General features: G+C 40.7%; 1 protein-coding gene across 1 annotated transcript; it reads right to left on the bottom strand.

Moving 5' to 3' along the window:
* Positions 1 to 8,648: 8,648 nt before the first annotated feature.
* On the bottom strand, positions 8,649 to 12,252 carry znf503 (zinc finger protein 503). The gene is made up of 2 exons (XM_010745519.3): positions 11,546 to 12,252; positions 8,649 to 11,174 (listed from the first exon to the last, which is right to left on the bottom strand). The coding sequence occupies exons 1-2, from the start codon at positions 11,822 to 11,824 to the stop codon at positions 9,744 to 9,746; spliced, it is 1,710 nt and encodes a 569-aa protein (XP_010743821.1). The 5' UTR covers positions 11,825 to 12,252; the 3' UTR covers positions 8,649 to 9,743.

Genomic DNA, 12,252 nt, shown 5'->3' with positions numbered 1-12,252 from the left:
AGCCCTGGACTGCAGCGTATTCACAAATGCATATAAAGCACATAAGGCATTCTGCAGCACATCGGCTGCTTCTGGTTATGCAGTGTTTCCTGACACCCTGTTTGCAGTGAAGTACTGAGCAGCTTATTAATCAGTGCTGAGAGGTCTCCCATCCATCCAGGCATATGGCTGCTTAGCCTGTGGAACATTTTAAAGGCAAGCAGGTCTATACAACAACCATTAAAAGCACAGAGAGCTACATACCTGTAAATTATTTAGCTGGAAGAGGGTAGTAAATCAATGTGAGCGTCATATACTGAACATGGCACATGCTGGAGTGAAAAATGCATACAGAGAGACTATTCACACATGGCGCTGAGCGTGGCATTTAAAACCCTGTGTCGTCCGCCATCTCTCCACAGGACTGTCAACTTCAGTCACAACTAATTCATTGAAGTTGATTATGAATGATCCATTTTTGGGAATTTTACAATTGCACTTTTCCGAGGATTCAGCTTGTACACTGAAAGCTGACGGTTATTTTTCAAATAAATGCACACACACACACTGTTATTTCAAAGAATGAGGAATATAGAAATGCTCTCTAGTGCATTGTAAATAGAAAACTACGTTCAGTTTGAAACATAGAATACTGACTTGAAGCATTTTGGGGCATTATTGGTTATGTCGCGGAAAGCCTTGCTGAAATTTTGCATTTTTAGAAATGCTAAAGCATCAACACCACAAACTAAACATTTTGTAGTTTAGCCATAATCAGTCTGCCTTCACACAGCTGCTCAAATATTCTATTTGTAATTTTTGAGGCAAGAGTTATTCCTGAACGTCAGTGCTTGAGATCTGGCTTGTCGACAGGCTTCACTGTGACTGACACACTCATCAAAATGAGAATCCTTCTTGCCTGGGGGAACTGTGATACCTGTCAAATGGTGGATATCTTTTAATGTTCCTGTCTCAAATGCATGTCAGAGCAAATGCCAAGTCCTAACATCAGTTATTACCTGGATGTTCAACGCCTGATTCCTCTTATTTACCTAAGGTTTCAAAAGATCCCTTCACTTGTCTTTCCCGGTTTCTTTGTGTTGAGAATCATCCGAGTGACAGTTTCTCTATCGTCAAATTTTCAGTAGATTTCATCTGTTTATTTTTTGATTGACTCCTCGGGTGTGCGCCCTTGTGTGCATGTGTAAATGTATGCTTCTTCTAATATTTAAAGGTTGATAGTTTGCATTTGCCAGCTTCCATCTTAAAGAAAATTAACCATTACAAAACATTCCTCATCAGAAAACAGACTTGTGTGTTGTGTGACCTCCTTGGCTTACCCATGTTCTGTATGTCTATAGGGGGAGCAGTTCAGCATATGATTGTCACAACACTTTTGGCTTTCAAACAGCTCTGTAACCTCACAGTCACACAGCAGAAAGAAAAGCCAGTTTCTTGTCACATAAAACAGCTGCACTTAATCCAAACTCTGGGAGATGTCGAGCATCGCGCATAAATCTCTGTTGTTTAAGTACTGTTCATTTAAAAGAGTGACTTTATGCTGTTATTTTGAGTGCCTTCTCTGCAGTCGGATACAACCAAATAAAATCAACTGTAAATAATTAGAAATAGTGTCATCCTGATATACCAGTAGCTTGGCTCCCATCAAACTCACCGTATAAAGTGTTACTATGTCCACTGTCTGAAACATCTTACATCTTACAGGCAGACGCTGTGGTCTGCAGCTGAGATAGACGTCTGTCTGACTCTCTGAATATCTGTTTGACTGTCCACAGCAATTGAAGACAGACAGCGCAGGTCTTCTTTGTCTGTCACAGGACACAGCGCATTTGGACAGATGTACTGTAGATGTCCGTCTTACAGTACAAGGAGTCTTTTTTCAGATAGAGTCTTGACACTGGCTTAAGACCTCAAAGCATGAGGCTCAAGTGCGTGCTGACATCTACATGACTTAACTTGTACAGTGCGTCACTATCTGTTACAGTTGTGGAGTAGCATATTTCAATGACGAGATCAGTTAGCTTCTAAATAAAACGTGAGATCTCTAACTGGAGTTCAGACTAAATTAAAACATGATTTATAGCCACTTTACTCTTTTTTTTCTCATTTTCTTGTTTATTTTCTTGTGAATGTAATCATCTAAAAATATGCAGTGGTTATATTGTCTAATCTGTTACATTTCTCCTTTTCTAAATGACATAATGTCCCTGTAACCATATTATCTGAAAAGAAATATAAAAAGAAGCTGTCTTGATGTTCTTAGTCTTTTAACTTTTTTACAGTAATACAGTCTACTATTTTAAGTAAGCAACTTATTCCAAAACAGAGAAACTTGCTTGTTCAGCAGCACACAGCCTGTAATGTTTTCACTAGACAACAACAAAAAAAAACAAAAAAAAAAAACAGGGGGAGGAAAAACAAATGGATTGTAGGTAATTTGAAGTTCAATTTCTCAGTTAACACTAAAATGCATTAAAGAAATAAAAGTGATGTGAGCCCCCATATTTCCTGGGGCTGTGTTGCTATATGTCTGGCCCAATTTGTCTCCCAGTCAGGCCCATTAGTCTACTGCGCTCCCTTCTTAATACGCTCGGCTCCCCCAAATGCCTCAGATCAATGTGTGATACATCGCAGCATCATCACTTATTGCATGTGGATGAGTTGAGAAATGTCCCCCTCTCCTCTTATTTCCTTGGAGAAGTCTCTATTGAAAGCCATATGGGCACAGGCAGAGAGAAGTAGTTTGGTTTGGGGTTGGCGGTGTAGAGGGGAGGGAATTGTTTGGTCCACTGACATGAATGAATTGCTGGAGTAATGTGGAGGCTGGTAATAGTTGAATAGTTTATATCAACGTGATAAATATAGCTCTCATAAATCACATAAGTGTTATATATTGCTGTTTTTTTTTCACACTTGGCTCTGACCACCAAACTCTGGAGAATTTCATAGTGGAGTGTACACTTCCTTTTTTTTTATTGTATACAGAAAGTTCTGGGTCTTCAGTGGTTCCTTAAATTGGATAATGGTCCTACGGAGTACCACTATTATACACAAAACTATTAAATCGTCCATATGGTTCTTTACAGGTTTTTGACTAATTCTGTTTCCCCAAAAAACAGCTGCTGTGGTGGGTAATGAAGCCAAACACAGAGCAACCGTTTGTGTTTACTCATTAACTGTTTTTTTTATTTATTTAAGTAAAGTAGGCACCTGTTAGTGGAGAACTCGCTTGAGGTTGTTTTAATGTTAGTATTATAATCGTGTTAGGTGGTTATAAATGTATCATATTTTAAAGGGAACTGTATCAGTAGTAGCGCTGTGTCAGAGATGGTGGTTTTCATAAGAATGCCTCTTGTTTGTGACAATCTAATGTTGGTGGGGCCTAAACTGAAGCCACACTGTGCTAATTGTGTTCATAACTTTAGCTTCGGTGTCTTTATGATTTATTGTTATGCATAAACAAAACACTAGAAAACATCAAGATCAAGTCAGGCAGTAAAAATCTCCAAACATCTATAATTAGTAAACAGTTTTGGCTAAATTGCTATCATTTAGCTGTATTACACAGGCAAATGATAGATAAGGGCAGCGTCAGTGAAAAAGGGATTTTATTCGTTATTTAAAAAGAAAACATTTTCAACATGCAAAGAGCAGGGTGAATTAGCCACCGCTCGCCACTAACAACAATTTGACCCGGAGTCTATGAGTACCACTGCTAAAACTGTAACTTATGGTTGTATCCACTTTCCTTCAACTTGACTTAATCTACGCCCACTTTAGTTTGTGATGTTCTTTGAAAAATCCCTTTGCGGATGTGCCTGAGCTTGTTGCATCCAGCCATGAGTTTTCATGCGTAGGTGGATCAAACAACAACCACTTCCATGACTTTGCACTAAAGGAAAAGTCATGAAGTCAAATAGTCAAATCCAACAAATGTTGTGACTATAAAGTAATGTAATACCCTGTTGGTGGTGCAAATGGAGAATAAATCTTCCATCAAAAATGCACCCATACTGGCAATAATAACTGTGCGTAGTGTTTGTGGAGAATTCATAAGGTTCAGTGTAGCAAGTGTCCTACAACAACACCAATCTGCATTTGTTGACAAAGAAAACTCAACAGGACAGCTTTAAGTAGCTTTCATGTGGAGCTCAGTCACTGAGGTACATGTTTTGTCCTCAAAATAACTTGCATTGTACTAGTATGAGATTTGAGCTTCTTCCATGTGTTTGTCTGGCTTCTTAGGTTATGACTGGACAACTTCAATAATTGCAATATATTGCATACTAACTATTGTGTAAAATGAGCTTCCATCAACAAATTCCTTCAAGTGTTGCAACCATCTCAGTGTTAGTTATGGCCTATATATACATATATATTTGATGTTTCCACATGGTCATTTTATGCCAAGTGTAATATTTATTTCAAGCCTAATTTACTCAGTTGACTCATTTACTTACTATTATTTATTAAAATGAGATACAGTATGTTTTTTATATCTTGTCTGTCTAGGTTGTAAATGATCTTGCCATTCTTGTATTATTGCATCATTTTAGCCACACATTAACAAAATAGAGGATGGGGGTTAAGCTTTGTGCACTACTTTATACTTCTGATTATTTTTAGAGCTTATTTTTATTTAAGAGCCAATCGTGGATGTTAATTTAGTTACTTCTCTAAGTTACTTATTTGACCGACCATGTAGTGCTACTGTATGAAAACTGATACTAATACAAACCATTAGGACGTGTAGCCATAAAACACCAAAAAAAAAAATAAAAAAACCCCCAACAACTCAGAATTACATTGAAACAGGTGCAAGGAGACCTTTGTTGATGTGCAAACAGTAATACAGTCCCCTTTAGGCTTAATGTGCAGCCATCCAATAACATAATACAGCTTTCTTTTACATAGAGTTAATAATCACTTAATTATTATAAATGTTAAATGTTGTTCTTTCCAGGAGTGTAGGTTCCCTGGAAGTATTGACTAATCATTGTATCTTTATCCAACTCGACAGAAGACATGGGTTTGTGTAGTTAGTAAGCATGTGAGTCATGGTAATTGGTGGCCAACACCCATGGAAATGACATCATGTACTCTTCCTGTCATGCCCATGACACACCATCAGGATTTACTCATAGAAGAGAGAGAACAACACAAGACAGCAATTATGTGGTAGACTGAAACCTCAACCTGTCAAAAAAAAAAACCTTGGAAAGCAAATGCCTTTATCTCAAATTAAGCTGGATGATTCTGTATTTGATAGTCCACTGGGTGGCTATACGCACAAAGACACGCCGTAAGATGCCTTCTATTATATGCACACAGCTTCAAACAATTAGAATAACCTTGTGATTGTGTGCCGTAACGCCCTGAAGATACGGTGCTTAGGCATTTCTGATTTCAAATGAATGTAAAAAAGCCCTTTGGAGCTGAGCCCAACCCTGACATTTTCTCTGCTTTTTACATTTATCAGTGACAGACAACAACCTCATCAGCTCACATACTACTCCAACCATTAAAGTGCCTGGAATAAGGGTGCATTTCCATAAAATATTCTTTGTCAGAATCAGAAAATGGGCAAATTATCTGAACACTAAAACACCCCAGCGCACCGTAGATCCCAAGAGCAGACAGAAATGACCTCATTTAGGCTGTCTAAGCACAAGAAAGTCTCTCACTGGTTAGAGATCTGAATGGCACAGATAGATCAACACAGCCACTTCTCTCACATCACCTGGATGAGCACTTTACATTTGTAAATCAATGAGGAGGGTAACCACATGTAAAAGAGCTGGGAGGGATTCCTGTCTGCCTTGGCACCAATTTTGAGAACCAAATTACCTCTAGTACGACTCTCAGTTGGAGACTACATTCTAGGATCAATCTGTCAGAAAAAGGTGCTTTAGTGTTGATGGATATGACGTGTGACCAACAACAATGTTGATTTTTTTTAAAATCTGCTGGATAATAGGTAGATTTAGTCTGGATTTGCCTAAAGCAGTGGATCTGGTTACGACCACTGAGTCCCTGCTTTGTTTCATGCTGCTCACTTTATGGCTTCATTACTACAATCACAAAGCTAGTGGACACCTCAACAGCCCGTATCACCATAAATCACACACTGAGATAATCACAGTTGGGTGTTCCAGCTAAGATGACACCTTTTACTACAATTGGAGTGCAAATGCGTAGTGGAGAACGTAGGTACATGTAATATACAGTTGTAGATACATGCAGACCAGTCTCTGTGGTGTATAAGTACACATATAATCAAAATGTATTTGAAAAGTAGCAATCTATACTTGTAAAATATAATTGCAAGTAAGAAATATCAAGTGCCCATAAAGCAAACAAAGGCATTATTGATAGGTCTCCTTTTCCCATCACTAAGAGGCTTTATATTGTAATTGCAGCCTGATAAAACAACTGCACATACATAAAAGATAATAATCGCTCTTTGACTTATGTCTGGCATGGGGTTGGACATTATAGCAGCTTCCCCTTATTGACACAGCTGTTACCCAAACTATAGACTTGCCACTGCAGACGACGCTATGTCTTTATATTGTGCCACACACCCACTAATGACAGCTTTAGTGGTGGTAATTCAGTAGGGTTGAATATGGGGTTAGGTGTGTGAGTCACGTCCTGGGCTCCCCCCTCTTGCCAGATGTCCTGCCAGGTTTCCTGCAGTGTCTCTCTCTCTCTCTCTCTGAGGACACAAGTATGTCCCAAGAATCTAAAATGGCTGCTTTGACTAGAAATCCGGAGAAGCACGGCATACTTTGTGAGGCATAAGGTATAAGTGACTGAGGAACGGAAAAGTTCTCTTTTTAACATTGACATATTTAGTAAAAAACAGAAAAGTTCTCTTTTTAACATTGACATATTTAGTAAAAAACATCACTTACAGCGGCTATAAATTGTCTTCAACTACTTAAACGCGTAAAGTTATGCAGTAAAGTTTTTGCCTCAGCTGCTGCATCGGGCAGTGTTTGCAATTTCAGAGTCAGACCAGTTTTCATTCGGAAAATCTGCAAACACCCTGATCTTACACTGCTAATGTGTACAGGGCCAGACAGGTAGAGATAGATATAGATACTGCACCTCCCTTAAACTTCAGCTCATTGACCCTCACCAGACTATTAATTTAGTTAATAAGATTCCTATTAAAGAAATAATCACCAAAATCCACTTCATTTCACTGTTTGAGTTATGTTTTTATTATTATTATATTTAAATTATTTAAATAAATGTACCATTATGATGTGGTTTGATGTCCACCTTTGTTCTGTGGAGCTAAGCACACACCTAAGCACTTTTGGGCCTTGATGGACAAAGTGAATATGTACTTTTATACTCTTGCATACTCTTATCTCATATGCTCTCTCTCTCTCTCTCCTCTGTGTCAAATCTCCACAGTGAGTGAGGGAGGACGGGAGGAGGGAGGGAGGGAGGGAGGGCTGGGTAGGTGGGAGGCTTGGTAATTCATGCACACATGTGCCTGCCTGTTCCTCCAGTGACAGGACCAGGGGGAGGGGCACATGATAAATTGCCTTCCACCGGGACTCTCCGAGCACAGCCACCATGATGTGGGTAGAAATGGAAATTGCTCCCTTTCACCGTCATTACATCAGTTTAGGACGCGTGTGGGCCTTATACACACTATGAGAGGAGTTAGTTTCGTCTGACTAACCGCTGTGCGATAGACAAGGGACAGCATAGCTGAGGAGGTATTTTAAATAAATAATAAGAAGTGTAAGACAGCTGGGTCAACACTATGTCCAAAAGAGCTGAAAGACGAAGTTAATGTTGTTGTGAGTCGGCTATAGCATATATATTTCACTTACATGCAAAATATATAAGCCCTTTGGATACATTATGGATAATTAATTGTGGTTGTGCGAGCTCAACTATCCCATGCACCGATTTTTGTAAAGTTTATATCCTATTAAAATACGATGAATAAAATATTGCGGTTTTTCTTATGGATGTCAAAATCAGCTGTAACAATTGTTGTTGTCACCCGTGCAAGAAAAATCTAAAAAAAAAAAACCGACATAACAGGAAAATTTTCATTTGTTCATGTGGGATGGTATTTGTGATTTAGGAAATCTATAAACAGGCGCAGTCAATATGCGCCAAAGTCCAACCACGATTTGTGAGTGTTCGCACCTGCATGAAAATCCCACAACTTTTGCACAAGTCAGATTTTTTTTAATAACAAATTTACTGTGTACATTAAATATACAGGTGGATGAGATTATCAAATGCAAATTAAATAGTAGCATCTTCTTAATGATCATCCAATCAAAAAATAACCCATATCAGTTTTATATATATAAACCAGTTAACGGCCTCCACTCTGCTGCAAGGAGCGTCAGAGTGTTGCTCTTTTAGCCCACAGCTTCATCATAAATTAAAAAAAAGAAAAAGACAATCGAAGACGCTTGTAAAATATAGTGCATTAAACCTGAAAGGCAGCAAATTATTCAAGTCAACGTCCGACTTTCTCTTAAGGTTGTAGAATTGATTTTTTTTTTTTTTTTTAATTTAGCAATTTATATTACATAGCTGTGCTCGTGATTTCTTTTTTTAAAAACACAGAAAAGTCAGCTGTCCAACTTTTTTTCTTTTTTTTGTTTTTTTGTCTGGCGTGTTTCACAAATGTTACTTTTTACGCAGGTAAAGAAGCGCCTGACGCGAGAGGAGGGGACCCTCCTCTAACAACTTTTTAGACAAAATTCACCCACCAGCAACTAAATTCTTTCTTACAAATGAATTGTATAAAGCCCGTTTAACTGTGTACACACACACACACACACACACACACACACTTTTTTTCTATCACACACACTCTCTTACACACACTCTCACACAACACTCATTCAAATTGCATTTAATTTAAACTTTGTAACACGTGTGCTTTGATAAAAGAAAACGTTTAAAGCTTCTCAATTATTTGGCATATAAAGTAATGTGAGAAAGAAAGAAAGAAAGAAAGAAAGAAAGAAAGAAAGAAAGAAAAGAAAAGATGCACATCAGCAGAATGACTTCTGTTAAGACAGAAAAGATTGGTTTTAAAGTGTGACAGTCTGTAAAATAAAGTCCTGTGTGTCGCGCAAATGATCACAGGAGGTTTTCTTCACCTCATTAATTTAACACAGCAGTTTAAAAAAAAAAACTGCCAGTGGAATATGAAGTGAAATATTATTTTAAAGTGAACAATGTTAATACTTCAGAAAATGAGGCACACGGAGATATGGAACAGAACTGTTTCTTATTTTTTTTCCAGAATACATACAAAAAAATACCAATTCTCTTTCCAAGGTGTACACCTGAAAAATAACGGCAATTTAAAATGTGGACAATTTCTGAAATTTAAGAAACAAACATGCATGTAAATTATTTTTTCTTCTCAATGAGACATTAAATAAGAACAAATACAATCATAGCAATTTCAAATTAACATCGAAATGAGGACCCCTACTTGAATTAGTACTCTAACATGTGTGTGTGTTTTTCACTTTACCTATAGAGTTCAACATAATGCACTTTTTGAGTTGCTCGAATATTTTTCCATTTGCAGCTATTATCGCCTGCTTTTAAGCCGACATATAAATAAATACAGTTGAAGTCCACGGTTCCCGACCATAAGTTTAGCGCTGTTAATATAAAAGTCTTTATATTTGCATTCTTAGTACTATAAACTTTTCAAAGTCTCTTTTTTTTTTTCCTCACTGGTATCCAAGCGCTGATGCTGTGGTGAGTCTCTGGCCATACAGTGCATAAGGGGAGTAGTAAGGGCCGGTGGCAGCCGGGACGGGTACAGGGGCACCAGGGGTTGGCAGGGGACTTTTGGAGTAGGGATGGTAGCGGCTGCTGAGTCCTAACGCGTGATGCGGGCTCCTTAGAGCCAAAGTTCCTGGGCTCCCGGGGGCTCCTGACGGTGGCATGTGCATATGGCAGGCCATGGCCGCTGCTGCCGCGCTGGCCAGTGATGAAGACCCGGGATAACCAGATATCAACTTCTCCGCTCCAGTAAAAGCAGTGTGTGTCCTCAGGTGATTCAGGAGCTCTTCTGAGGAGGAGAAACGCTTGTCGCACGGTCCATTTGCCGACACCCAATTACAAACGTGAGGGAGAGGGTCGTTGGGGAGCATGAAACCGTATGGGTACAGGGGGTGTCCGCTAAATGATGGCGCCGAGGAATGAACGCCATGTATGGGGTGTGTCGGGTACATTAGTGGGTAGCTGGATTTGAGGGCGTTAGCGGCCGCTGCAGCTGCAGACTCGTGCGTGCAGGGAGCGCTGGCTGCGCTTGTTAAATGACTGGCACAATGGTAACTGAGGCAGTAAGGGTCTCTGCACAGGCTGGCTGACATGATGGACGGCGGAGAAGCCCCAGCCAAAGGACTGGATCCAGCCTTACTGCAGCCCAGTGAACTAGCCAGCTGTGCGTTTACCAAGCTCCCTCCGTGGGGCAGGAAGTGTTGAGGGTAACCAGCATAGGCCCCAGCCAAGCTACCTGGGTAGGTCATACCAGCAGGAGGCAAAGGGAAAACTGTCTGCCCCGGTTTGTAAGGAGAAACCGGCGCCACAAGTCCTGACCCGAGAACGGATGCGGAGGATACAGAAGTTACAGATGGAGACTCCGATGAGGAGGAGGTTTTAGTGCCAGGCGTCGTCTCCTGGTGTTGGTTGACCTCCACGTTAATTCCACCACAACTCACGCTTATCCTGCTGTGGCTAGTGGTGCCAGACCCGTCCGTAGTGCCATTTTTATTACAATCAGACTCTTTCTTTTCATCCCTATCCCCACATTTCCCCTCGGATGGCATCGGGGAGGCTGAAGTGCTTGAATGGGGACTGCCTGTCCGCGGCGTAAACGGCTGGCAGGTGGCGCTCGGCACTCGGAAACCAGACTTCTCTCCGCTTGAGACGCCCGAAGACGAGTCCTTCTTGTCTGACGGTTTAGAATAAGGTTTGAAGCTCGATTTGTCATCCACACCGATGTCACTCATTTTCAAAGGACCGGATTTAGATTCCTTCTCACTAGATCCATTTGATGTGACGGAGGATAATTTGGAGGAGGGTGGTGGGTCCGGTTTGCCGATCTGAGAGCAGGTCTGCGCCAGCAGAGCCAACGGACTTTTCTTGGCGTCTAGCTGCAAAAGACACGAAATAGATGTTGATGAATGTCGTTAAAACGCACACAGACATGCTTTATTTTAGGATTACAGAAAGCCTGAGGAATACAAATAGGACATTTCCAAACGGGAATGTGCGCGTAGCGATTACGCACGGCACTTACGTGAGCTAAACTATAATCATGTAGATTGTTCCAAACAAATCGCGAGTCTTTACACTCCACATTACCGATTTAAACAGCGGAATCACACTTTAACGGGATATAATACGGAAAAACATCGATATGATCTCAAACGGTGTCACACGGAGCACGGAAAACTAAAAATCCCTAACAGCCATAACAGTGTAAATACGCTGACATAAAGAGTTCCAAAAATGGTCTTCTTACCTCTATAGGACTAACCGGGGTAGAAGGCAAAGGCTGCAGATACTCCGGGTGCAAAATGTGTCCCGACCGTGCGGTAAGCATTTTCAAAACCTTGATGGGAAGTCGGTTTGCTTGCCGTAGTGGATCACACGGAGGTGCGGAGTGGAGAAAGGGCTTGTTGATGCTCGCTGAGCTGCTATTCCGAGAACTGCTGCTGCTGCTGCTGCTGCTGCTGCTGCTTTCCCAAGCTACACAAATATCACTATTTTTCAGGGCAGACGCCGAGGGCGACGTGATCATGTCCCAATTGTCAGGAAATGAAACGGCGATGCTTTCGTCAGATTCATTAAGAAAAATCAAAAGAAAGCTTCTCTCTCGGGGGGGTGGTAAAAGAAGAAGAAGAAGGAGAAAAAAGAGAAGAATTTGAAGTAAAACGCTTCAGTAATGTGTAATCCTGGTAGTAAAAGGAGCAAGGCGCGGCAGCTGGAAGGAGAATGTGCGAGGTTATCGCAGATCCGTGGCTGCGTCTTGCACCATGAGCGCTGCGCCTTGTGTGCGTCTGTCTGCAGGTCCTCGCTCTGTACTCCCGAAGTACGAACTGGTAGAAATTTTCACTTCAAAAGCAGCTGAATTAGTCCGAGATTAAAGCCTTTGCCGCCTTCCAATCAAATGGGACCCTGAGGTGATTGGAGGGTCAAGGGGATGTGACGTTCTCCTCTTTGTAAGCG

The sequence above is a fragment of the Larimichthys crocea genome, chromosome III (assembly GCF_000972845.2).
Source record: "Larimichthys crocea isolate SSNF chromosome III, L_crocea_2.0, whole genome shotgun sequence".
NCBI lineage: Eukaryota > Metazoa > Chordata > Actinopteri > Sciaenidae > Larimichthys > Larimichthys crocea.
This window is presented reverse-complemented; position numbering and strand designations above follow the sequence as displayed.